Source organism: Artibeus jamaicensis, unplaced genomic scaffold (genome assembly GCF_021234435.1).
Source record: "Artibeus jamaicensis isolate MK-2021 breed Jamaican fruit bat unplaced genomic scaffold, CSHL_Jam_final contig_1016, whole genome shotgun sequence".
Taxonomy (NCBI): domain Eukaryota; kingdom Metazoa; phylum Chordata; class Mammalia; order Chiroptera; family Phyllostomidae; genus Artibeus; species Artibeus jamaicensis.
This window is the reverse complement of record NW_026521195.1, coordinates 5535723-5563074: the sequence shown is the minus strand read 5'-3', so window position 1 is coordinate 5563074 and position 27352 is coordinate 5535723. Positions and strand designations below refer to the sequence as shown.

General features: G+C 47.8%; 1 protein-coding gene across 5 annotated transcripts in view; it reads right to left on the bottom strand.

The window, feature by feature from the left end:
* The window catches only part of ELMO1 (engulfment and cell motility 1), a 469444-nt gene that overhangs the window by 262188 nt on the left and 179904 nt on the right, over positions 1 to 27352 (bottom strand). For all 5 annotated transcript variants that reach the window (XM_053661620.1, XM_037126577.2, XM_037126578.2 and 2 more), the window contains 5 exons: positions 21509 to 21660; positions 19407 to 19485; positions 15078 to 15128; positions 12020 to 12142; positions 10612 to 10743 (listed from right to left, as the gene is read on the bottom strand). In XM_053661620.1, the coding sequence (XP_053517595.1) occupies positions 10612 to 10743; positions 12020 to 12142; positions 15078 to 15128; positions 19407 to 19485; positions 21509 to 21660 (537 nt within the window). The remainder of the gene's footprint in view (positions 1 to 10611; positions 10744 to 12019; positions 12143 to 15077; positions 15129 to 19406; positions 19486 to 21508; positions 21661 to 27352) is intronic.

Below are 27352 nucleotides of genomic sequence, written 5' to 3'. Positions count from 1 at the left end.
AAAGAGATGCCCAGTCGACTACATCTGTCGCCACCTCACCTGCACCGCAGGCTGCACTTTTGCCCAAACAACTCAAGAAGCAGCCTTCAGCCTGCAAGTGTTTCCTTGTCCTTCCAAAACCAGGCAGTCCCCTGAGCAATTTTTAAAGTTGCCTCAAGGCCAAAGGCCTCCCTTCCTTCATTCCTAAAAGAGGAAGAACTGCAGCTGCACCTTGTAGAGTCGAGCAGAGATGCTGCACGGGAGACATCGGCCCGGGTCCTCAGATGCTCCCAAGACGCTGTGGCTGGTAGGAGTGGCTCTGGGGGCTGCTTTGTTACAAAACTAAAACCAGGGGAAACCCCCGTGGGCTACCTACAAACCAGATGTTCTCCAAGGCGAGTCAATCCATTTGGTAAACATTTAAGGCCAGAGGCTCAGTTAGTTAAAGTGTGGTCCTGATGCACCAAGGTTGCGGGTGTGATCCCTGGCCCAGGACACATGCAAGAATTGGGCAGTGGGTACATGGGTACAGAAATGGCAGATCAACCTCTCTCTCTAAATATCAATGGATAATTTTTTAATTAAAAAAAACATTTAGAAAGGAGGGGCAAGCATATTAAGAACCGAAGGGTTCACAAGAACCTCTTCTTCTTCTAGTTCTGTTGTCTCCAGAACCATCTCAGGAGCGTGACTGCTCTCACCAAAAGGATGGGTAATTTGCACAGGTTTGTGCAGAACACCTGCGGCTCCCGGCTCCCCTCTTCCAAGGGAAGAGGCGCAGGAAGTGGGCCAGGATGCCTCCGTCGGGACGGCGCTTGCATAACCACGCTATTCTCAGACCAGTGCCTGTCCCTTCCTTCCCATTGGGAAGGGTTGCCAGTCTTCCTACACATACAAAATGCCACGTCCAGAATTAGAATCCCATGCCACCAAGCCGGCACCGGCACATCAACTACTTCCTCCCAGACAGGGGACAGGTCTGGATATCGTCCTGAGGTCACATCACACCGAATCTAGAGCTATGCGATGCATGGCCAAATGGGGGCCATTTGCGAAAAAGGGGAAAAGAAAACAGTCTCTGGAAGGAGGACAGAACTAGAAGGCACGCCCACTCACGTGGAGCTGGCCAATTGACAGCAAGCAGGTGCCTGCCTCAGGGGTCTCTGAACCAGCCACTCCCTCACCCTCTGCCTGTGACCCAGGACAGTCAGCACTGACCTCAGGTCTTTTGTGATAATGCAGGCAAATTAAGAGGCCAGGCAGTGACAGCAAAGCAAGTGAAGAAGTGCTGGCGGCCCTGGCCACATAGCCCAGTGGTTAGAGTGCCGTCCCAATATGCCAAGGGCATGGGTTCAATCCCCCAATCAGGGCACATGCAAGAATCAACAGCTGAATGCATAAGTAAGTGGAACGACAAATTGAACCTTCTCTCTCTCAAATCAAATCCTGTGGTCCACAGCAACATTTCTTTGGTTTTCGTTGTGGTTTTGAGCCCTCCCTCTCTGGAAAACCCTCAGGGGACACAGGCCTGCAACAGGCAGCCCTACGATGGGCCTCCTTGGTGACGGGCCTGCACGCCAGCTCTGGCGCAGCGGGAAGCAAGGGGAAAGAAGTGCCACCTCCTTAACAAGGCTCCCTGAGGGGCACACAACTGCTGCCCGGCTAAGCCACTCTGGAATTCTCTGGAGTGCATGGACTTCAGGACACGTGCCCCTCAGCACCCGCTCCACTTTTGAAGTGACACAGCTCCTACTCTCTGACCCAGCTGGTTACAGTCAAATGCAGTGTCCCAGCCACTCAGGGGCACAAGGCAGACCCCAGACCCACTGTGACCATCAGGTCCAAATGGTAACAGTGATGGTTAGAATTTTGAAAATGTTCTCAGTGCCAGGCAGGTTCCTGAGAGCTTGACATCTGTTAACTCATTAATGCCCAGGACAAGCTCAGGGAGGCCCTGTTACTATGCCCACCAGTAATAACTGAAGATGCTGAGGTAGGGAAGGCCAGGTAAACTGACCAAGGCCACTCAGCGATGGAGCCAGCACGCGACACCTGGCAGTGTGGCCGGAGGCTGTGCTCATCAATGCTTGTCTCAAACAAAATGGACTTGTCGGCATGTTACAAAGCCCGCGGCCCCTGGACATCACCCTTGCACCATCCGGACAGTGCCCTTTGGCCCCAAGAGTGCCAAGAGAGTGTGCACAATACACTAAGAGGTTAATAACTATGACTGTTTCATAAGCTGCCTCCTTCTGCCATAGCCATGTTTCAATGGGGACAGAGTTGTGTGGGCCCTAAGCCAAAAATGGGAGGTCGAAGATTTTAGCTGGGGCAGGGTGCTTTGGAACCTTATTTAAAATTACTCCACACACTCATCAGCCTGCAGAGTATCTGACACATGTGCCTTTGTTCAGAGCGCCCTCTAGTGCCTAGAAAATAAATTCAGCTCTCTCATTGGGGATGAATGAACCGAACTGCCTATCTCCTCATTAGGTTTTCAGTAAGCTATCCTGGAGAAATTGGGCCTAGATTTAAAATTAATTATAGCATAAGGGACAAGAGGAAAACAAAGCTCAAATGCTGTCATGTGAATCACCGTTAAAAGTTTTCCTTTAGAATATCATCTGTAAAAATACAAAAATACTTCTAAAGCACATTTATCCACATGGCCCTTGTGGGGAATAAGGGTGGATGTGTTTGGCACTGTCCTTAGGTGCGTCCACAGCAGGTAAATGCTAGGCCTCTGTGGGCTGCTGACCCTGGGATGAGGTGACGCCGTTCTCAGGACTCCTCCCTTAACCCTCCCAATGCCCCACTAGGGCGGGGAGAAGGGAAATAGCATGTCACATATGCAAAGTCACTGATCTGATGGAAATGGCTGCAAGAGCCAGGACACGGGGCCCAGTCTGGACCTCTGACAGTGACAGATGGGGCGTGTGTGACAGGGACACCCCAGGGAGCCACACTGCACCAGTTTTGACGGCCCTTCTCCACCCCAGCCAGAGGGCAAAGCAAGGGCAGGGAAGCACACGTCTGCTGGTATTCCCTGTGGCACTGCTGGACGTCTGTCTGTCTGCCTCACTAGGAAATGCAATGGCTCCACCCTGAGACAGAGGTGTCCCCATGAGGCTGCGGACACCCCTGTGAAGAGTCACCACGCAGGAGCTCTGTCCGGGTGGGTGACTCCTCTGCTCGGGTCCACAGTGGAAAACAAACCCTGACACCTGGTCTTGCGTTCGGCCAGGGTCTCTCCAAAGCTGACTTTCCCTTTAGGGGCTCTACACTTAAAACCAGACCGGAAGGCAGTGAATGGATGCTGGGCCCTGCTTCGCTGAACTGGAAGCATCCCAGGAAGAGGCCGGAGAGCCCTGCCTGCACCTGTCAGCGTGGGGTGCTGTGTGGAAGGCACCACATCCAGACCTGTCCCGTCTTCGGAAAGACCCGGCGCTTGCCTGCCAATCATGTGTGGGAACAGAACAAATGCCTGCAAGCTGCAAGTTTCCGCTTGAACTCTCAGTAGCCTGAGGCAGCGCCGTCTCCTTTGGCTGCATCCCCCTCCAGAATCCCCTGGCTGTTTGCTGGTGTGAGGAAGGGAAAGGCAGAAATAAAAGGAAAAAAATTTTCAACAGGATCAAGTCCCATTGCCCCCCATGAAGACAGAAGTCTCCATGATACCTGTGAGCATATGACTCAGAAGTGGCTACTTAGAGAAAAAAAGTTGAACTTGGTTCTAAAAGATTTCTACCTACATGGGAAACATAGGTCAAGAACCGGCCCAGACTTCCCCAGGCAGCTTTGTTCCACAGCCCACGACGCTGGTTCCCTGTGACGCCATTCACCTCTCCTTGCCCTGGATGTTACCGCCGTCACAGGACCTCACTGTGCATGTCGTAACTGCCCCCAAATTTGTTATTGTTTCTAGTCCACATTTATCCCGATGTCCCCTGTTCTTCCCTGCATTTCCATGCTAAAACAGAAGAAAATGCTAGATCTATAGATTATGCCCCCATAAAAGACTTTCAGGACAGCGTAAGGAAAAATCATTGAGTTTATGCATGGTTTAATGAATATTTTAAGCAAGTCAGGAGATATAAGTGCTAGGTAACAGCTCACAGGCCAGACGTAGCAGGTAAACCTCACTTCACAGGGGGGCCTCTGGGCATTTTGGATTGCTCCGAGCCCCTGTGGGGCTGGGTGAGGGCTGTAGAGACCCCTGGGGAGCTCCCAAGACCCCTGCCTTGTTCCTGCAGCTTCATACTCAGCTGGCTGATTAGCCTAATTGTGAGGTCCCTGGGTGTCCCCTGGGTGGGCCTCTGAGCTCAGCTGGTCTGGGTGGAAGTCCATGGCTGCAGTTCTGCGCCCTCTGGTAGCTGATTCTGCTCTGGCTTCACTCATAACAGATTTCTTGGCTAGTTACACCAGGACGGAGCAAGCCCAGAAATGACTAGGGCTGGAGAAGGGAGTGTCTGACCAGACTGGAGCAGAGCATAGTGAGGATGAGGCAGAAAATAGAAGATCTGATTCCAGGGAAAAAGCCCATGAGTTCATCTGGACTGAAGCTTCATCCCCCAAGGGTCTCCCACGTGGAAGGAACCAGCTGGGGCTGGGTGGACCAGCTAGGAAGGGCCAGAGCTTCATGGAAGGACAGCCCAGCCCACACTGGGACCTCCTGGATTGTGTGGCTAGAATTTAGAGAGTTTCAGCAAATGACAGTTTAATAATATTAGGTAGTCTTTTGCTTTTATGATCTCCTGTTTATGGGTCATATTTGAACTATTTAAAAGCCAAGTGCTTCATTAAGAACACTATCCCAATTATTAAACCATTCTTATGGGGAAAAGTGATTTCCTTTATTTAAAAAAGAAATCTGCTTTACTCTGTGGTTTCCAGTTGCCAAGGAAGGAGGTTGGGAGAGGCGAGCACCATAAACCTTAGGCGAATGTTATCACTTACCTTGCGATTCACACGCACAGATTCTAGAGTCTTACTAATGCTGCTCTTGAACTTCAAGGGGCCAAATCACATTCTCGGAGACAAAACCTTATGAAAAAGTTCTGTTAGGAATGATGCAGAAATATAAGCCAGGTGCACTATAGGCTGAGTTCTCTTCTATGTAGAATGATTTCAGAATGAAAATTTCATTGTAGAAGGGAATTTCAGTGGATTTCAGGGGTGTGGTTTTTGCTGGATTATACATTCCCCTGGTGACTATCCTGAGTAATGCCAAATGACTGGCAGGTGGTCTCTGTAACGTCCCACACAGCACTTGTCACCTACAGGAAACGTAGGTGTTTCTCTCCCTCCCTTTCTTTCTCTCTAAAAGCAATTTAAAAAATGTCCTAGGGTGAGGATAGAAAAAATAAGAATTATGCTAAATCTACTCTGTCTGTTGTCTACAAATAGAAAAACTATGACTGGAAGATAGCACATCTGTTTAGAACATGGTTTATGGAACATTTTAAGCCCACTGTTGAGACCAACTGCTCAGAAATAGAAATCCATTTCACAGTGTCACTGCTCGATGACAGTGCACCTGGTCCCCAGAGGGTGCTGACGGAGACATACGACGAGGTTAAAGTTGTTTTCATGCCTTCCAACACAGCTTCCGTCCTTCAGCCCAGGGATCAAGGAGTAATTTCCACTGTTAAGTCTTCTTACGTAAGAAATACATTTATTAAGAGCATGACTACCATAGACAGTGACTCCTTTGATGGACCTGGGAAAAGTAAATTTAAACCTCTGGAAAGGATTTGCCATATAGATACTATTAAGAACATTTGTGACTCATGGGAAGATGTCAAAATATCGACACTAATGGGAGTTTGGAGGAAGTTGATTCCAACCATCAGGGATGACTTTGAGGAGGTCCAAGGTTTCAGGGAAAAAAGCTCATGCAGATGAGGTACAAATATCAGGAGAACTAGACCAAATCACTGCAACCTCATGATAACAACTGTGCGGATAAAGAGCTGCCCCTCGTGGCTGAGGGAAGAGAGTGGTCCCCTGAAATGGGATCTACTCCTGGTGAAGATGCTGTGATGACTGTTGAAACGACAGCAAAGGACTTAGACTAGGACCCAAACCGAGCTGACAGAGCAGTGGCAGGGTCTGAGGACTGATTTCAATTCTGGAAGAAGTTCTGTTGTGGGTAAAATGCTATCAAGCAGCATCGCATGCAACAGAGAAATCGTTCATGAATGGAAGAGTCTATTAATGGGGCAAACTTCATTTTTGTCTAGTTTTAAGCACTGGCCACGGCCACCCACCCCAGCCTTCAGCAACCACCACCAGCATCAAGACAACGCCCTCCACCAGCTCTAGGCTCAGTGGATGGTGAGCATTTTTGAGGAATAAAGTACTTTTTTAGTCAAAGTATGTACATTTGTAGACTTATGCTGCTGCACACTTAATAGATTACAGTTTACTGTAATCATAACTTCTACAAGCACTGGGAAACCAGAAAGTTCACACGGCCGTCTTTATTGCCATAGTCGCTCTATTTCAGTGGTGTAGACCTGAACTCTCAACATCTCTGAGGTCTGCCTGAACAGACATCTCCTTTTTAATGTTTGTCTGGTAAAACTGGATGAAGGTAAAATATGCAAATAGAAAAGCTGTCCATTCACCGTCAAGAGAGGTAAATCCTACTGGAACTCCGGTCAAACACGCAGCTCTTCACAGAGTATGACAGGTCTTTATCATGGTAACCAACCGGGTACAGTCTGTACACAGGCATCCCCTATCGTCAGCATAAACTCATTCCAAAAATAAGGATCTGCCTTCTATCACCTTGAGGACACATGCACACTTGCTTAGCATTCCAATAAAAATAGTGCTAATATCCCAGATAACCGGAAGCCCCTCCTCCCACCAGGGTTGAAACTAGAGAGCCATTCACTAAAAGACTTAGGAGATTAAGCAGCTCCGTTGTAAAAGCAGGTGTATTTCTGTGCTGGGACCCACACCAAGCCATTCAGTGCTTTAGGTTGAGATTTTAGAATCACATCATCAGAAAAACCTGCTCTGCGGGGATGCTGTGCCAGCCAGGAACATGAGGCCCTCCTGCCTTCTCCAAGGTGCTATGCTTTGCGACCCTTCAACGAGCTGTTTTCTGTGCCCTGTAGGAGCAATGGCCCCTTACAGCTTGGAAAATGAAAAACCTGCCTGTGATGCTGATGGTATGTGCCTTCTGAAAAGCAGGAAATTCCATTTGCTGGGCTCCTGCTCACCCCCCACAGGGCTGTGCCCATCGCTGAGAGATGGTCTTGCAGGGTCTGCAACAACTTACCTGCCTAGTGTCACATGTGAGAACCTGATGCCCACATAGGTTACATCTCAGGCCCGCTGGCCCATGGCTTGTGAGTAGAAAAGACAGAATTAAAACCGAGGCCCATGCAGCCCTGGCCAGGTGGCTCAGTTGGTTGGAGCATAGGCCTGTACACCAAAAGGTTGCGGGATCAATTCCTGGTCAGAGCACATACCTAGGTTGCAGGTTCAATCCCTCGTTGGGACACGTAAAGAAAGGCAACTCCTCTCTGACATCAATGTTTCTCCCCCTCTCTTTCTCTCTCTTTCTTGCTCAAATCAATAAACATAGCCTCCTGTGAGGATTAAAAAAAAAATCTAGGCCCACTTAACTCCCAAAACTTGTCATTTGACACTTCCTGGGCCTACTTGGGAGAGGTGGAATAAGAAACAGCAATCTTCATCCTATAAACTGAACTTTCCTTCAAAAAGAGCCAAAAGATTATCCAAACCTCAGATTGCTCTGGAAGGAGCTAACCAGAAGGAGCTCAGTAAACAGTTAACAGGCAGACCATTCCCCTGGTGACAGCGCAGAGTGAGGTCCGCAGCAGGACTGTCTACAAGCCAGATCATTAGTGGCCTGACCCTGGGTGAACTCGCCAGCTCTCTGCCTGTTTGCACGGTGGCCTCTAGGGGGCGCAGGCAGCGCGCGGTTCCCTTCCCTGCGGCTTGTCCAGGTCTGGTTGCTCCCATGTTCCACAGAGCAAATCTCCGCTGGTCAGGGCCGCAGGCGTTAGAAATCATTCCTGACCAATCTTTCCCAATTTCCCAGCTCTCTTCCTGGAAGACGTGGCCTGGGCAAAGAGTCAGAGGAAGGCCTAAAATTGAAACTGAACAATGACCCATGGAAAAATCAGAGAAACCAACCCTCTCGTTGGGTTATTCTCTAAGGTCTTTGCTTTTCCTAAAATGAATTTTTGAGGCCACAGAAGTGGCAAAGGCCTTAAAAGTACATCAAATTAACGTTCGGTTTTTTTAAAATACAGTATTCTTCATCAAGAACTCGTGAAACGGAACGCTTAGTGGGCACTAAATAAAACAGGTAAACACTAAATTGTGGGGACATGAACTATCAGGTTAGGACACACGGACCTGGCTCTACTGGGGAACGTCACATGACTTTGCCTCCTGCAGACTCCAGTGATAATAAAAAGGGTGCTTCCCACCTCCACCCCCGTGATGAACACCTTCCCCGAGACCTGTAACCTGTACTAACCTGAGTCCCTCCTCCTCACACACACAGCCCTGATGAAGGCCACTAGGACCCGGGGCAGAGACATGAGGGGTCTGGGCCTCGGAAGCAGGAGGTGGTAAGAGCTAGATTTCTGTATTTTCTAAATGGTTCAAACACACCGGAGATTCAGGTCGTGGCTGAAGGAGGAAGGAGAAGTGGCAGTAAACCGGTGTAGCGTGCTGAGCCTCAACATTCGGAAGAGTCGAGGGCCTTCTGAAGGCACGCGCCCTGGCTGTGGCGATAGGACTTAAGGGTGAGAAGGGCAGGGTGAGTCTGCAAAGCTTCCCTGGTCCTTGGGTACAGCCTGCTCAGCGCACAACAGTGAAACCTGGAAGGAACAGGGGTGAGGTAGCATGTGCGCCCCACCTGCCTTCCCTGGGCTAGACCCCTGAACACGGGCTCTGCCAACACGCAGGTAGGTGAGAGCTGGGCCAGGGCCGCCCACAAAGCTCGACCATCGACACACACCTGGTACAGGAAATGCACACCTGGCCCATCAGTTATAAAACTGTTGGCTAAGATTTAAAATAACAGATTCAACTAGAAGACCATATGGAGCATCATTAAATACAGTTAAAACATAGGATATGGTGGAGTAAAGATGATATGATAAATATATCTGCAAAGGAGGTTGCAGAGCTAAAGACAATGTCTGAAAAGTGTTCTTGCTAAAAAAAATTGCTGGGAGGGCCGCTATAAAAACAGTAACTCGGATTATTAGTTGTTTTTTTTTAAGTGTAACAGACATTTTTGGAGAGTTTCAGAAACATAACTGCTCTGATCCACTGCTGGTTAAAATGGAAAATACTCAAAGCAATTTATTAATATTGAAATCCCTAAAAATATATATGAGGGAAACAACAGTTCCACAAATTTATCCTAAAATCAAGGACACAGACAAGCATAAACGAGCAGTGAGGACGTTGTTTACAGACCTGATGGCAGTGTCAAAGCTCTGAAATGCTCAGAAGAGGGGCTGGGTTAAATAAACTGTAGAGCATCCAAATAATAAAAAAAACTCCTCAGTGATAAGAAATGGTGCATTTGCCCTGGCTGGTGTGGCTCAGTGGATTGAGCACCAGCCTGCTAATCAAAGAGTCATCAGTTCGATTCCCAGTCCAGGGCACAGGCTTGGGTTGTGGGCCAGGTCCCCAGTTGGGGACATGGGAGAGGCAACTACACATTGATGTTTCTCTCCCTCTCCTTCTCCTCCTCTTCCCCTCTCTAAAAGTAAATAAGTAAAATCTTAAAAAAAAAAAAAAACAGTACATGTTAAGTGATGTGGAAACATTTTCAAAGACATTTCCCATGAATGACAAGTTTTCCCAAGTAACACATGAAGTGTGGTATCAATGTGTATCAACATTAATATCTGTGTGAGTACGTTCAAGGAAATAGTATTTGCAATTATAAAATAATGCCTGGTTTTTCGTCACATGATGGAGGTTGAAATGGAAACCCAGCTTCACATCTGCAGAAGTTGAGCTCAATCAGCCCACGGTCATACAGAAATATGGTGGCAGTAAAGGCAAGAATAAGACAGTTACACTCAGGACAAGCTGTGATCCGACTTGCAAACTGAAAAAAGAAGAGAGTCTTGGAGACATCTTAAGCATTCGTAGCAGGACAAAACTTTTAGGAATATGTCTATTGCACACATCTCATCTCATCATGGTTGAATTTCAGGATACTCTCGATTTGATTTTTATATGCAATTGATGTGTGAAAGTATCCAATTTCTAACCCTGGGATCTGGTCCATCATCTGCTTCATTCAAAACAGAACCTTAAGCACCCTGTGAAGCAGACTGAATAGTCAAGATGCCTCCGGGCAAACTACTCTTGGTTACACTTAATCAGAGCTGAATAAACAAACTCAGTATTGGTCACATTTGTGCAAGTTATTCCATTTCACTGCAGCCAGAAGAGATTTTCATGTGATCCTGTGTAAACCAGCTAAACATCTGGAAAACGTGAAAACGATTCTGCAGACACAAGCGGACCACGTGCTCGGTGGAGCCGCCAGTTAGGCGGCTGAGGTCAGCCCCAAGTCAGCCCCCTACACTGTGAGGTCGCCGGGCGTGGTTTACTTACTATGAAGCCAAGTTTCTTATAGTCCCGGGTGTACATGGACTTGCGCTTCTCCATGCTGCCGCTGCTGGCGTTCGGTTCAGGCTCGGCATCAAAAGCAATTCTTCGAAGTTCAAATATGATGTCCCTCTGGGCCTGCGGGCGTTCGGGAGAAAGAGGAGAAGAGAGTTACGTCCACTGTGAGGCATTCTACAGACTCCATTTCCCCGAATGGACATGAGTCACTGCATTCAGGAGAAAAAAAAACAGTTAAAAGACAGCCAATGCTGTGAGTGTGGGCTCTGCCACTCATTCTCCTGGTCAGCCCTGGCTTTATCCCACAAGTGTCCTCACCGCCAAGTCATTTGAAACACTTCTGTCAGTTGTCCGGAGTTCTTAAAGAAACCCCAAATATGATGACAGTCTTGGGAGTGGAGAAAGCCAAGTTCAAGAACTTGGGGCTAATAGCTGCTATAAACACAGCGAGAGGCACACAAGGTTTATGAACAGCACTCACATGATGAGGGATGATGACTCCACTAAGAAACACCTCCACAGAAACAAACTCTTGCACGTGGTTAAAATGATACAGTCCACGCATATTTTACCATAATAAAAAGGACACTTTACATAAATACAAGGAAGGGCTTCCAAACCGAGAAGGCCGTTCCGGTAAGATGATAGTCTCCTCTCTCTGGGATGACTGCACTTGGCCTTCCCAGGAGTCTGGGGCACGAGAGGTGGCCTCTCCATCACTCTCAGCCACATGGCCTTGAAGGAAGCGCCACAGCGGTTACACACTTTACATGTGTGGCGCACATCTGCGATCTATCAGGCCCTCGCGTGCCAATAAGGAGGCTCTTCCTTTCCAAAGCTGCAGCGCTGTTTAAGCTGAAAATGTGCACCAGCAGGCCTCCCAGCTGTTCCCTCTCACTCTGTCCTCACCACTCAAGTTCCCCAAGGCCTTTTGGATGGAGGCATAACCTTTTGTGCACAAGCAGAGGCCCAGAGAAAATTACAGCAAACAGCCAACCAACACCAACGCAAGCCCAGAAGTCAGGCGTGACCTGCAGCCCCCACCTCTGATCCCTGGAGAACAGAAATCACTTCCTCCACCTGCAGAATCAGATTGCCCAGAGCTACCAGTTGGCCCCAGTTGTCTGGGAACTTGACCAAAGCTATCACCATGGAGGGTATTGGGCCAAGGGCCAAGGTCAATGGCCATAGGATGTCAAGCTTTCTTATCCGATACAGAGAGAATACATGTGTTTGATGTGTAATGAAATAATCTGCTCATCTCATTTTCTGATCCCATATTTACCCAAATTTTAAATCTGAGATGATCGCCTGGTTTTGGATAAGCCCAAGAAAAGACTTTGAATGACATATTCTCCCCTTCCTGTACCTTTACTGCCGTCTCGTGAGCACTCACCTGGTCCTGGGGGTCCATCTTGGTCATCATCCTGTCCTCCAGGAGGTTAAAGGTGAGCACCTGGAGCACGTAGAGCTGATGTGCCATCTCATTGTTGATGGCCCGCTGAGCTCGGATGACATGCTGGGGACATGGTTCACAAATGGAAATTAAAAAAAAAAGGAAAAGCAAACAAAAGTTAACCCCCATGGTTATTCCCAGTAGAATCTCTGAAGTCTTCATTGGGAGGCCCGGGGAGGTATATGGGTGGGACTACACTTCAGAAGGAAGGCAAGGACCCTTGGGGACCCTGGAGCTCCTTTATATTCAAGAGCCCAGTAAAGCTGCTAGATCTTTAGGCCAGAAACCAGGAAAAGACCTACTGGGAGCAGGGAGGAGTTTCAGAGGAGGACAAGGGGAAACGCAGGGTGACTTTAGCCCCACAAACCCAGAGCAGGTGTGCCTGGGATGAGAGGACCTCGGGGGAACCGTGGACTGCGGAGGCAGAAGCAATGGTGCGCGCAGAACAGGGCGTACACACGTGCACTGTGAGCGAGTTTGCCGTCATCTCACCCCACAGCTGTCCCTGGCAGGGGACCCCACTTGCAAATGGGGACACGTTTCCCAAGCAACACACACAGGCAAAGCTTCTCTCAGACTTGTGGTCCACTCACTGTGGAAACTACAGGGAGGCCACCCACTGCCTCCACAACACGGCGAGTGATTGCATGGGAGTTACTTCACTCACCTATTAATGCCAAAATGAAAAGTAAAGGGCACACGTACAAAGGGCATGGCAGGAGACTAGCTAGGTGGGCTTCTGTCCCCCACCCCCAGAGCTGGGTGCACCTTCCCTCCTCTCTGGCAGGACCATGCTTGTGGCTTCAGCGTGACTGGTCAATGTGGGGAAACCACCGTTCAAGTCAGTCATTCTGAACCTGCCAGACCCAACCATGTCCTGCCGTCCGAAAGAACTTTCTCTAGGTGCCCCAACCTGGCGTGCACTTGAACTCCACACCCTGGCTGTGAGCCCCACATCAAAACAGCCTATTAAAGAAGGTGGGGGAGAAGAATGAGGACTGGAAGGAAGTCACAGAACCAAAATGAAGGAGGCTGAGCGGGTGGGAAACTGGGCAATGGGAGGCGGGGGTGGAACAGGACTCACATCCTTCCACCTCCAGAACAGACTGCTCATGCACAGTATACACTCAGTACCCAAAGGTTATGGGTGTGGACATTTAAGTCTTTAATCCATTCTGAGCTTCTTCTGTACCCAGTGTAAGAAGCTGGCCTCAGGAGAGCACGGATGGCTATAGAGGGCGCTGTGCTGAGTGAAGTCAGTCAGAGAAAGACAAATGCTATATGACGTCACTTACACGTGGAACCTAAAACACGAACAAACTAACAGACAAAGAGAAACACTGGCAGAAACGGAGCACAGACTGATGACTGCTAGAAAGGGGGGGACTGGAAGGATGGGTGGAAGAGGTGAAGGGACAAAGACGTACAGAATGGTAGGTACCAAAGAGTCATGGGGATGTTTAATGTACAGCATATGAAATCTAATCAACCATTTTGTAATAACCATGTACAGTGCCAGGTGGGTATTGGAAATATCGCGGGATCACTTTGTCACAGATGTGACTGTCCAACCACTACACTGTACACCTGAAACCAATACAAAATAATACTGAACATGGCCACTAATTTTTTTTAAAAAGACAAAGTATGTGGGTACGAATGTACATGGATATCTATTTTAGTTGCAACTCAAAAGTGTCTGTACTCCAAGTTCTTGCCAGAGAATGCCAACCTTGAACTTTTGGCCTCAAAGTCTCATAGAAGAGGCCCCAGTGGAGCAACCTGATCCTTGAGATGGTGAGGCTACAGTGACCCCACCCAGCCCCCCTCAGGGCATCCTAACTTGATGGCCGGACCACGCTCATGTCAACAGGCTGAGACCCTCACCCCGCCTTTCTAGTCCTTCCTCTCCCGCTCTCTGCCCCCTGCACAAACCCCTTCCCTGAACTATGCCTCCATATCACGGCTCCCGCTTGGGTTGAGAGCCAGCATAAAAAAATTAGGAAATGTTTTCCTAATTCCTACAATTTCTCCCAGACCATTCTTGGATGTAGACTCTATTCCAATGCTTTACCAAAACCCAGTTCGGATTCCAGGGGGAAAATAGGGCACCCCCCCAAAACTTGGGTACCTCCTTGGCCAAACAGAAAATTACACTCATAGGGGCTCCCTTTGTCCTAAACAGCCAGAAAGTTTAAAATCAAAGCTGATGAGTAATTGTAGTTCTTACTATGGGCTTTGGGTTCTAGAGTATTTATTCTGCTTGCCCTCATACAATTTTTCATTCTTAATGGCCTCACTGTGTTGGAATGCGTGTGCATGCACACACACACTTGCAACACTATGATTTGGAATCAATCACACGTGCTTCCGTCGGCCCTTAGTTGAAAGTCAAATAGCAGGTATGGTCCCAGGAATTCTTGGTACTTCCTTTATTTTCAGAGGTTCGCAGCCTCTTTCCCACCAATGTTTCTGGTCACGTTTGCATTGTAATGGTGAGTGGCTTCTGTGGATGCCTCTTCCATCCTTCCCTTGTACAGGGCCCAGGAAATGATGGTGAGATGTCAGGACTCCTCCCAGGATCTGATGTGTTTCCAGCTAGCTCCCTCGTTAAAAACAGTGTAAGCTCCAACTGGTAGGTGTTTTAAGTCACGGATCCCCCGCTTTCCTCATGTGTACATTTTAGCAGAGCTAAAGCCACGGTCAGGATACTAAACCTGCCCCACGGAGAGATTCCCAACCCTTCCTGCCAGAAAATCTTTCCCTCCAGAGCAGTGAGTGAGGGAGACCCCTCCCTCCACCCAGAGGAGGTGTTCCTGTGGGAAAGGCCCGTTTTCCAGTTTTAAAGGCACATGTTTCCTGCTTTCCAGTTCCTACTGCTGCACCCCACAGGCACAGCCCAGAACAAACCACGAACTGAAGCCCAAAGAGGAGAGAAATAAACAAACGTGCCGGACCACCCCTCCCCAACACGCGGCCACAGCACGTGGGTACTCACCGTGAGAATGATGGACCGCAGCTGCTTCTGAGCCAGAATATTCGCCATCTCCTGTGGAAGGGAAACACACCCCACCCCCAAAAGCTGAGGTTAGAAAGGTCTGTCTCAACACAGTCCAAAAGGACTTGACCCTGGGGCGCACGTCACCCCTGGATATCAGCAGTATTTCTTATGAAAGAGTGGACTCAAATAGGCAGTACTGTTGCAATTACTTTTTGAATGCTGTGTTTAGAAAACAAAGCCATGTCTAAAAGCAAAAAAAAAAAAAAATCTGGCACCTGTAGTCTACTTTCCTTTCCTTCCTTTTTTTCCTTCCTTCCTTCCTTCCTTCCTTCCTTCCTTCCTTCCTTCCTTCCTTCCTTCCTTCCTTCCTTCCTTCCTTCCTTCCTTCCTTCCTTCCTTCCTTCCTTCCTCCCTCCCTCCCTTTTCCTTCCAGGAAAAGGTGAAGGCTGGCTGAAAACCAAGCACTGCAAACGGAAGTGCTAGCCCTTACTTCTGTTGAACTAGACATGCGCACGGAGCTTTCCCCAGCCAATGTGTGCCTGTGCCATGAGAATCAGTAGTAGAGAAACATCACTTTCAGGATCTAACTCTTTTAAATGTCCTTTCAATCTATGCAAAACCAAAGAGCACTCAGTACATAGCCCAGGACTCGAAAGTAGTCTACGCCAATGAACTAAGTGGCTGGAGCTCTGGCAAAGGACAAACATCTGGGCAGACGCTCAACTCCAGAGACAGCCCTCACTTCTGCAGGTCATGCTCGGTGCTTTGGCACAGAGATTTGTGGGTGACTTTAGTACATGAAAAGATGCACAAATGAACTTTCCAAGTATTGATGAGTGGATGCTAAGGGAAAATTAAATGGTCAAATACCATCTTCTTATAAACATTCAAAAATAAAAAATACTGCTCATATTCAGGAAGTCACTGGAATGTGGTTTATGGGGGGGTGTTGTATTATTAGTGTTGCTCCTCTTACTGAACAGAGAAGAAACTAAACTTGATTCAAAAACACCACCACGAATTGGGTCAAAGTTAAAATCAACTTGCAGAAAGCAAGGAGGACCGGGACACGGGGAGGACGTATGAAGGGGGAGGGGGCGCAGGCAGGGCAGGCAGGGCCAGGAGGAACGCTCAGGGCTGGCGTGGTGCTGGCAAAGGGAACGTGGGGACTTACAGTCAGAGGACAATCAAGGATGTCAACACTGCTGTCTACACCAACCTAACAGCATCACCGCCACCACAGAAAGGAAGGCAAGGAGGAGAGAAGAGGGGTGGCAATTCAGAGGGTCTGTTAGAGGTTACACGGCGCCCCTGCTGACCCACCGCATCGAGGAGAACAGTGTATAAATACTATAAGGTGTTTTGAAAACGCTGGGTGGAATGAAAGTCAAAATCTAATACTAAGCCCTCTTCCAATGTCTTGAAAACAAGGACGCACTCCAGAACAGGTTAATGGCAAAATCCACAGGAACCTGCCCTTCCACATGTGTGGAAAACAGGGCTTTCTTCCTGATCAAAATAAAAAGGTGCATTTTTTTTCCCTTAGACCACATGAAAAACTAAAGCCCCAAAGGGTTCTCTAGTTCTTTTAACTTCTCTCCTTTATAAAAATAAAATTATTGCCACACAAACAAACAATAATATTCTCTGTGCCTATTCTGGCTCATTGGTTTATGAAATTTTAAACTAAGTTAGAAGAGACAATATTTTTCCAACATCTAGAGCAACAGCAGCAATTCTCCATTTACATTCTTCTTCTGCGCGCGCCCGTGTGTGTGTGAGACAATGGTCGCCTCAAGGATGCAGACAGAGGCCTCTTCATCTTCTGTTCCCAGCCCGGCACTCAGCGTCTGGCCCAGGGCAGGTGATGAATGTTTCATAAAAGATTGAATAAGTACTTTCCACCACCCTCCTCTAGAAACATGAGCTTGGTCCGGGAGGAAAAACATCCTTGTCCTCATTAGGCACTTCTTGGTCCAACTTCAGGGAACTGTCTGCACAAACAATTCCATGGAGAGTATTTTATACTGTCAAGATGATATCAAGGTGTACAGACAGCTATAAATATAGATCTAGGTACATTTTTTATTTGAAATACTAATGATTTTTTTAAGTATTAAATACTAATGATATTTTAATACAAATGCTTTATTTAAATACTAATGGTTTATTTAAGTAAATTGTCTCCACTGACAAATTTAAAACAAACAACTTGCAGAAATTATATTCAAGCAAAAAAATTCTATTCTCTATTCTGTAAAACATTTTTATGGCTATGAAGACTACAGGATTTACTATCTGGTTAATAAAAGATAAGAATTATGGAACTTAATGACTATATGTTGATTTTTTTAAAAACTTGTTTTCAAAGTTGTCAAACTAAAGTTGATTTAAATCTGGAGATTATATACATATATATTAGACGTGGAAAGGTGTTCACACAATCTCATGTCGTGTTAAAAGCAGTTTAAATGAGCAAAGCAGTGTGCGCAGTGCAATCCCATCTGGGATACGGTGTGGGTGGGAGCACCTGCGCAGGCACGAAGCAGGACCCGGGACCTTGGGGGTCCGGAGACAGTGAGCAGGGGCAGCGGGTCTCCCGCTGGCGGCTTGATCACAGTGTCTTTAAAACATCTCCCTTTGGAATCTGTAATTTCTGACTTCTCTACCAAATCTCTTAATCAAAACCTTTTTTTTTATTTTGCTGATCAAAACCACGACTATCTGTAGCAAAATTTGGAATGGATTTCACCACCACGTTTGCCATGAAAATAGTAAGATGAATAGCAAGTAGCTTAAGAAACACGATCCTTATCGTTACTTTTATTGCAAAGACTAAATTAGTCATACGATCCCGGTCCAGCCCAGAAGAGTGGTTTCAATGTGACCTGAAGACACAAAGTACACGCGTCTTATTCATGTGGAGACCCGGAGACCCAAGCTGAACCACAGCACTTTGCGGGGCATGAGCTCTCACACCGCCTGGGGTCCAGCCTCTTCTCCAACAGGAGGAGGGGACACTCCCGCGTAGGGCCAGAGCTCCGCCCCCTCCCCCCCTCCCCCCAGCCCTAGTCCTCCTTGCGTCTGCGCACAGGCCGTCTGATCAGGCACCCTTGGCCTGCCCAGGCTTGAGTACATGAGGGCTGTGTGGCCTCTGGCTCAGCTGCTAGGAATTACCACGAGCTCAGCCTTTAGATATAAATGCAAAAAAGTAGCCCCCACCAAAGTGACCTGCAGCACCACCCCATTCAAACCCAGCCGAAAGCCCAGGCGGGCCCCTCCGGGCTGCAGCTAACACCAAAAGAAAGGAACAGGAAACTCCAAAGTCACTCCGCTCATCGTGCAAAGGGCCCCTGGAATGAGCAAACCAATGACTGGAGAACATACCAGAAACCCTCATATTTAATCGCTGAGGTTTAAAAAGCTTGACAGTGGAAAAAATGAAATACTTGACACAGTGTTCAGTTGATGCTAGCTTTCTAACTTCTTCCAGAACACCGTACTGGCAACCGTCCTAGAGGGCCCCGGCACCTATTCTGATCATTGAAAAACTCATGTTTCCACCCAGTTTTTACACGAAGTGAACTGTGACCAAGGTAACAGTATGTTACACTGATGCGAAAAAAAAACAGGAGTAGATTTTCAGATATGAACTAAATTTCAAGACAAAAATTCCACTTCTCCCCCACCTGCCTCTGTAATGATTCTTTCCTTTCACTGAAGAAAAACCGAAGCTCTACAGGCAAAGGAGAGTCTCAAAGCACGGGTTTCACAGGGCAGGGTGCACTCCGAGGAGGGGGATGCATCGCTCGGTCCTCCCACCCCATGTCCACACTCGGGCTGCGGAAACACCACTGAGTGAAGAGCCCCTTGGACACGAGACCGGCCGTTTCAACCCGGGCAGCCACCTTCGAGTTCCATCCCACAGGTCCCTGGGCAATGTCGACACCTCTCATGGTCTCAGTGTCCTCATCAGAAAAGTGGGATGACGCCTTCCCTGCCCCAGGGAGAGTTCAATGAAATGACATGTTCACAGGGGCTTCTACCTCTGCTTTCTCCAGAGCCTGCAGAGGGGCCACTGTTTCGTGTCTGGGGGCTTCCACGTTGGTTTCCTGTGGTGAAAGGGCTCTACCACTGGAGCATTCCAGCATTCTTCCTCACACAGGGGCCTGCCCATCTACCTCTACCCAGTGCCCACTGAATGTGCGAATGATCCCAGGCTGGCCAGCCAAGCAGCAAGTCCCGGGAGGGTGGGGGGAGGGTTCTCTCTGCAGCAGAAGCTGCCATTCCTGGGCACAGTCTTGCAACGAAAAACATGCAACTCACCTGCCTCCTCTCATCGGGGGCCTTCAGGAAGAGCGCATTGATCACTGCAATGGTGTAGGTTTGAATTTCTTGATCTGTGCTGTAAGACACAGAACGATACAGAAAGTCAGATGCTTTCCCTGAATCAGACCAGAATAAAGTTCACGATCGCCTCCCCCCCAAAAAGGTGAGAAAGGCAGGACCTAGAAAACGCACTTAGCACCGAGAACATTTTTCAACCACCATGAAGCTGGAAACAAGGTGGGGGGAGGGGCTGGGGGGCGGGGGAGTTGCTATTGCTAGTCAGAGAACACACTACTCAGTGGGAACCACAGGAAGTTCAGGTGGCCGCTGGCTCCCTCCTCGTTCTTCTCTGGGAAGATGAACAACATAAACTGAGTGGATGAAAAGTGTGTGTGTGTGTGTGTGTGACGTTTTGCCTGATGCATGACATGTATCTGGGAGTAGACTTGGGGGTCTCTAAGGCCTGAGCTTATTATAAAGGAAACAGCTTTGTCTTCATGGCAATGATATTACATATTCTAAAAATCTATTTCCCAAAAGAAACTTTTTTAGTGACCAGAAGATCAGGTTTTTATATTTATAAATTTTGCTTTTCACCAGAATGAAATCAGTAATTCCATGTAAGGCACTAATGCAAGCCACATGGTAAAGAGTAAATAAAGAGAACCAGGTGTAAATAAAGAGCAGCTAGGAGATACGGTTAGAGACAATTTCGGGAGAGGCGGAGCCGAGAACATGGCCTTTGGTGGGGGGGCGGTGATTCAGGGCCCAGTGTACCAGAGGAGGGCTGTGCAGCCTGGACAAGTTCATGGGTGTCCCTAAGACACAATCTCCTCAGCTGTAACACTGGTAAGAACACATTTATTTCCAAAGGTTGCTTTTTGGATAAAATGAGGTGATGTACATAAAATCCTGAGCAGAGCGCTTGGCCCACGAGAAACTCTCCGCTTTGGCGAATGACACCGTGGCTGCACAAGTCTGCCCCCAAGATGAGAAACAGTCTGCAAAGACAACGCATGTGGTGTTCAGGGAACTGAGGACCAACTGCTGCTGGTAGGCAGGTTTCACAAGGGACCCTCATTCTAGAGCACATGCTTATTTTCCCTGGGGCCACAGTCTTCAGCTTGTGTGACTTAAACCGTTACCTCTGGTCACCATCCTCCCTCCAAATGCAGAAAACATCAAATACGTTTTGGTGGTTCACATTCTAACGTGACAGTGAATGTCTCGGTAGAATGAGAACTGCTGAGTCTCTACCCTGCACCCCCACCCCAAACAGGCATCAGGCTTCCTCTTCAGAATGTGCAGGCGTGGCCTGAGAGTCTGGGGGCAGAGATGGCAGTTACCGGGAGCCCTGTCACATTCGTACTAGGAGAAAGGCCACAGTTTGTGTCCTGCATAAGGCTCAGCTTCTGAAGTCATTCTTTGGTTCCAAAGGCGCCCAGCATCCTTTCAACAAACTCCCTGTTCTGAGTAAGCTCAGGATGTCTGCTGTCACCTTGACCCCAAGTGCTGAAATTTACGAAATAGCTTCTTCTTCAGGGCCCTTCTCAGTCCGTGTCATCGGAGACAACCTTTGTTGCTTATGGGAAGACAGAAGGGGGAAAGCCCCAGCCATAGCAGGCTGCTAGCTAGGGCCACGTCTTGTAGCTTGAGCCTCTAGAAATAAAAAATAATGATGAAATATAAAAGAAGGTCTCTGTAATGACCTGGAGCCTGAAGAGAAAAGCCTGACTCTCAAAATTCTTAACTGACCCTGGAAATACTCACCACGTCACAGAAGACAGAATTGTAAATGACCGAGCAGAGTCTGTTGAGAACCGAAGAGAACAATCTGGCCTATTACCTCGTGTGAAAAGTAAAACTCTATGGATATCTGCCAACCCTGATCAAAACTGGGTGCCTGCTCAGGGCCAGGCACCAGGGACAGAGCTCACCAAGGGGTGAGTCACATGTGATGGGGGCAAGTGTATGCGTGGTTGATGAAACACCAAATCCGGATTTCTCTTCCGTGTACTTAAACCGATAAGCCACATTTCCCAGGCACCCTGGCGACTGCAGCGCCTCCCCTCTGCACAGCGGGGCCTCCGCGGGCTTACCCTTGCAGGTGTGGGATGAGCTGGCCGATGGTGATCTCCTGGGCCACCTTCTGGTAGAGGTCGTGGCTGTTGAGCACCATGGACTCCAAAATGGCCAGGGACCGCTGCAGAATGGAGGTGTCCATGCCTGACTTGTTCACAAAACTTGCTATCTGAAAATCCAAGCAGGACACAGGTGATTGCTCATGGGAAGCGGAGCAGAGGAGGACAGAAGGAACATCAGGAGCTGGTTTAAGAAACACCAGACCCGGGGGACGAAAAGGCCCTGGGGTGGCAGCCACCCAGCAAAGAGCGCACTGAAGAGGCCACCATGACTCTTCGTGACTACGGAGCACTATTTATATCTGATTTCTGTGATTCAATAATAAGCAACTTTTACAGGAGACAATGTCAAAGAATTATTCTGTTTTTTCCAGAACTATTCTGAGTTTTAGCTTTCAAGAGCAGATGATTTTAACACAGACACCCATCCCTGAATGTCCATGGGGCATTGGTTCCAGAACACCCTCAGATGAAACCCATGGATGCTAAAGTCCCTCACATAAAATGAAGGGCATAGTATTTGCATATGACGTTCATTTGCAGAGAGGCTACAGCAGGGTTCGCCGGCACATTTCTGCCTCATCTGAGAGCATTCAGTGTAGTGCCTGGGGCCTGGCAAATTCCAGTGTTGCCTTTTGGAACTTTCTGGGATTTATTTTTTTCTCCAGAGCGTTTTTTCTCTGCAGGGGGAGAATCCATGGATATGAAGCCCACCCATAAGAAAGGCTGACCATGTAGTATAAGGGCCCATGTCTCTCCGAGACAGTAATTCCAACGTACACTGAATGCTATTGCTTCCTGCTCCCAGGCTCCTTCTCCACCCACAGGGTCCATGACTTTTATGTTATTATGATGCTGTTACATTCTTCAGGGACTCCCACAAATCACACTTGTCAACGCAGTTCAACTGGCAACTCCTCAGTCGCTGGTTACGCCTTGTGGGATTCCTCAGCGGAACGCCCTTTCCCCGTCCTTTCATTTTATATGGTTAAAATAAACTCTTCTCTAAAGTTTAGCAAACAGGAAAACCTTTAAATGAACAGTGCGAAAAGTTAAAATAATAGTGTAAGCGCTAACATATATTCCCCGAGGAATTAATACTAAGACCTCAAACATAATAAATCACAATGTAAGAGAGAAGCAAAGTAAAGGTTAGAATGATGGATCTCAGGCACCCAAACATAGGGGTACCATCCAGGTTTGATTGTAGAGGCCTCATTAAAAGTTATCGCTATCTGTTGACAACTCACACTAACAGGCTCTTATTATATCAATACAATGACTGCTTTCTTAAAAGCTAAACCATTTGGTTCCAGGACAAATTGACACTTGCTGCTTCCCTCCGTCAACACTCATTTCTCCCTTTATGCCGTCCCACCGACCGCTTCTCATCTCCTCTCCACCTCTGTACAAGGTAAAAGGCAAAGGTGTCCATGGCAACTTACTGTTACCATGTCAACTGTTTCTAGCCCAAGGACTCTCTGGAGAAAGTAGGGGTAAGGGCACAGACACCCCCAGATATATCTGGATCTCAGAGGGTGGGGAATGAATGATGTAAAGTAGAGTAACATTATGATTTTATATTCCAAACACTATTATTTTATAATATAACCTATGGGAAGAGTATGAGAATTTTAAGATTCTCAAAAGAATTCCGCTGGCCCATCATCCGATCACTTCAGCCCATTTCATGGCTAATAAACTTCTCCAAAGTGTTTACTGCCCCTGGGAAGCCCTGGCCTTTATCCTGGGAGTCTTTTCCATTTCATCAAATCCACCGTTTTTTCCTAAGGCCATTTTTCTCTGACAAGAGTCCAATTCCTCTCAAACTATGCTCACGGCTTAGCTAGACCTCTTCTAAATGGAACAGAAACGCCTTCCCTTCCCATCAGTGCCATCCCAAACATTTCTCGTTATCCCAGCACAATTCTTGGGCACTTGCTGGAAACCTGCAGAACTCCCAAAGAATGTCTTTGACCCTATATCTGATTTTAATCTGTACTAATATTCTCCTCTTTCCAGCACCCTCTGAGGGCCTCCATTTAATAAATTTGCACACATCTCTGAGGGTCCTTGGAGAATTTTCCACCTGAGAGTTTACTGTCAAGCTCCCTCCCACCTGCCAGCCTGTATCCTCTCTTTCCATTCATTCAAGTCACATGCCTTCATTGCACACCACAGAACAGGCTGGGAGCATCTGAGGTCAGAAAACAGAGAGATGAGCAATGCCCACTCTTAACTTCAAGGGCCTTGTAGTCCAGTAGACAGAGATGGAGAAAAAGGCACTTACTATGAAGTACATTAAGTGCTTATGTTTTTTCTTGGCATCAGAAAGAGTACCTCCATTCAGATATTCCAACAAAGGCTAAATAAATCAGGTAGAAACCAATCTCATTGTCTTCCTCAGCCTCCTGTCTCAATGATCACCGTTCCCCAGTTTGCCACACTATCAGTGATTAACAGCCTCAGTCCCCCATTTGGCCCGTCTCCCCTTGGGATGCATTCAGTTTGCATGCACAGCACTGGCCTGTGGCCCACCTCATTCCCACGTTGCTGAGACAGAATCTTCCCCAGAGCCCTCTCACGCAATTTTCCCTCTAACACAAATTCACTCCCAACGGCCATAAACATTCTTGTGTCAATGTTCTGGAACTACTCAATCAGAACTCTGAATATTCTTTTATATAAAGTAACGCCTTCTTACAGTGGGTTTTACTTCATGTAAATACCAGTTATTAACTCTCACCTGAATGGCCTGTGGGCCTTGCTTTGATTCAGGCCTTCTCACAGTCCACTTCCACTTCCCGTTCCTGGAACTAACTGAAATGAACCACTTATCTTCATCAAACCTCTTTAAAATTAATCTTGTATTTGATCTTTTTCTTGACATAGGGAACCCCCCATTTCAGCAATCCTACTGCAGGTTACAAAATGAGACATCTGTGGATGTCACATACCTGGTATTGCTGGTAGAGAGCAGGCTCATAACCCATTATGGTCCTACATACAATTCTCTAGGAGACACTAATAATTTTTTTAATCTAACTTCTATCTTTTGCCTTTCCTTGTCCATGGTTTTAACCAGACATTGAAAGGGCCCAGTATTTTCTTCTAACTATAACAGGGTGCAGCCAAGAGGGGACCCCCAAACAGAAATTTGGAATGGGGTCCAGAACTCAAGGTATCCAGGAAATATTAGAAAGATATATGATGTCCTCACCCCTGTCCTCACACAGGTGTGAGTTGGGGGAAGGGACACATGGAGCAGGAACATGGAGAACTATTTCATACAGCAACAGCTTTGCAGCTAACCTCTGGCATGGTCATTTAACTGGTTGTATAAATATGTGGCCCTGCTTTGAGCCAGGGGGATGGAAGTGACTTCCACCCAGGACTTAACTGGGAGGCAACTCCCCCTGGTTACAGTGCCTGCATTTGACTGCCTGGAGATGACTGGCTCCACGCTACGGGGCCACGCCTGCCCAGACCCACTATGGCAGCCCGGTAAAGCTGGAAGGGTATGGGAGTGCTGGCAAGTCTTAACAATTGTGGGAGGAGTCAGAAATAGGGTTGCAGAGGAAGATGGGCGCTGGGATTTAAATCCAGACGTGGTAGCCACTAAAGGGAGAACCACATTATAACAGGGCACAGCCAGGAGGGGGCCCCCAAAAAGAATTTGGAATGGGGTCCAGAGCTCAGGGTGTCCAGGAAATATTAAGATGTCCTCACCTCCCCCCAGGTGTCAGTAGGGGGAAGGGACAAATGGAACAGAGCCATTGAGAGTTGTTTTGCATAGCAACAGTTTTGCAGCTAACCTCTAGAATGGTCATTTAACTGGTTTCATAGATATGGTAAATAGCTGTGGCCATGCTTTGAGCCAGGGAGAAGGGAGTGGCTTCTACCCAGGATGTAACTAGGGGTTGGTCCCCTGAGTTACAGCACCTACTGCCTGTGTGGGAGCTTGGAGAAGACTGGCTCTAAGACATGGGGCCATACCTGCCCTGACTGACGATGGCAGCCCAGTAAATTTGTAATAATACAGAAATACTGGCAGGTGTAACTGATTGTAGGAGGAGTCAGAAATGGGGCTGTAAAGGAAGATGGGTGCGGAGATTTAAGCCTAGACCTGGCAGCCACTGGAGGCGGGGGGGAACCATGTGGTTTCAGCCAGAGTGCAGACCCCTGCAGTCATTGAAAGGGAGAGCCATGCGGTTTCAGCAAAGGGTTCCCTCTTGGCCAGGTGAAGAGGAAGCGATGCAGTTTTGGCAGAGTGCGGACCCTCTCTTTCCCAGGTGAAAGGGAAAATCACGCAGCTTTGCCAGAATGGAGATCCCTGCAGCCAGGTGAAGAAAAAAGCCACATGCTTTTGGTGGAGTGTGGACCCCTGCTGCCTTTGGTAGAAGAGGCCCACACAGCTTTGGGATGCTCCCTTTGGCTGCGTGGCCTGGAAAGCAGAAGAGACTTTGACTGGAACTTGGTACAAAGAACTCTTGCCAGTGGACCATGAGAGGGTCCCACATGACTTTGGATTAACTAGAGAGAGATCCTGCCTGCATGGCAACACAGCTGATGGTACCAGCGGCCTGAAACACAGACGTGTGCTTCTTTCCCTGAGATACGGTACCCCAAATTAGGGCAGGGGCGAAAAAATAGCTGTGGGCATCTGTGGTTATCTTAAAGGACTTTGACATTTTAGTGGAGGCGTTAGGCCTGAATAGCATTAAATAAACATTTTGTTTCCTTTTCACAAATCTCTGGCGTTGAGAGATATCTTTCCAATTGGCAGCAGACAGAAGAGCCCAGTAGATATTCGTATTCAGTCCTTGGGAGGAGCCCCTGTTGTTCTGTAGCAGTTTTTGACATCCCTAGGTGGGCCAAATATTGCCCCCCCTCGGACCCCTGTTCGGTAACAACATGGCTTTGGCCAGAGTGGAGACCCCCACAGCCATGTGAGGGAGAATCACATGAGGCTTTAGCAGACCCCCATAGCTTTGCAGAGGAGAACCACAAAGCTTGATCCTGGCCGATAACACAGCTGATGGTGTTGGGAGCCTGAATCTGCTGCTTTTCCTGAGATATGGTACCCAAATTAGGGCAGAGGGCGAAGGAAGGACTGTGTAGGGCTGTGGGTATCCTAAAGGACTTTGGTATTTTAATGAAGACATTAGGTCACTACTTTAAGTCTGTATATCTCTAAATAAACATTTCCTTTTCTTTTCACAAATCTCTGGCATTGAGAGATGTCTTTCCTCTGGTGGTGGACAAGCAAACCTAGTGGGGGCTCTTTTCGGTAATAGTGTATCAGCCCCCCACCCGCTCCCTGTTCCGTAACATAACGGGTACTAATAACCAAGGCCTTGGGGCCAATTAAGCAAACATGACGACTGTAGCCAGGCTCCATATCAGATCATGTGCAAATGCTATTCAGTGTCTACTTTAAAAGGTAAAGACTGTCCAGTCAAATTTTAATTTCCCCTGTCACTCCCTCGCCCCCAAAATCAATAAAGACTTCTTTTGCCTTCACATTTTTTGAAGTTCCATTGCTGCCCTTTAGGCAGGCTTATGTGGCAGAGTCTAAGCCAGCCCAAGTACAGCTTCTTGAAAGGAGATCTATAGCATAAGGAAGCAGGGGGCAGAGAGGCTAGCAAGAATTACACACACTGCCTCCACATGCTGCTATCCGTTTACAAGTGTTATGTAAACAAAACTGAGGACTCTCTGGGTGACCTTAAGAAGCTAAGGGTCTTCACAGTGCATGAATCAATGACACACTATTAGAACCACATAAACTCTTCTCAGAAT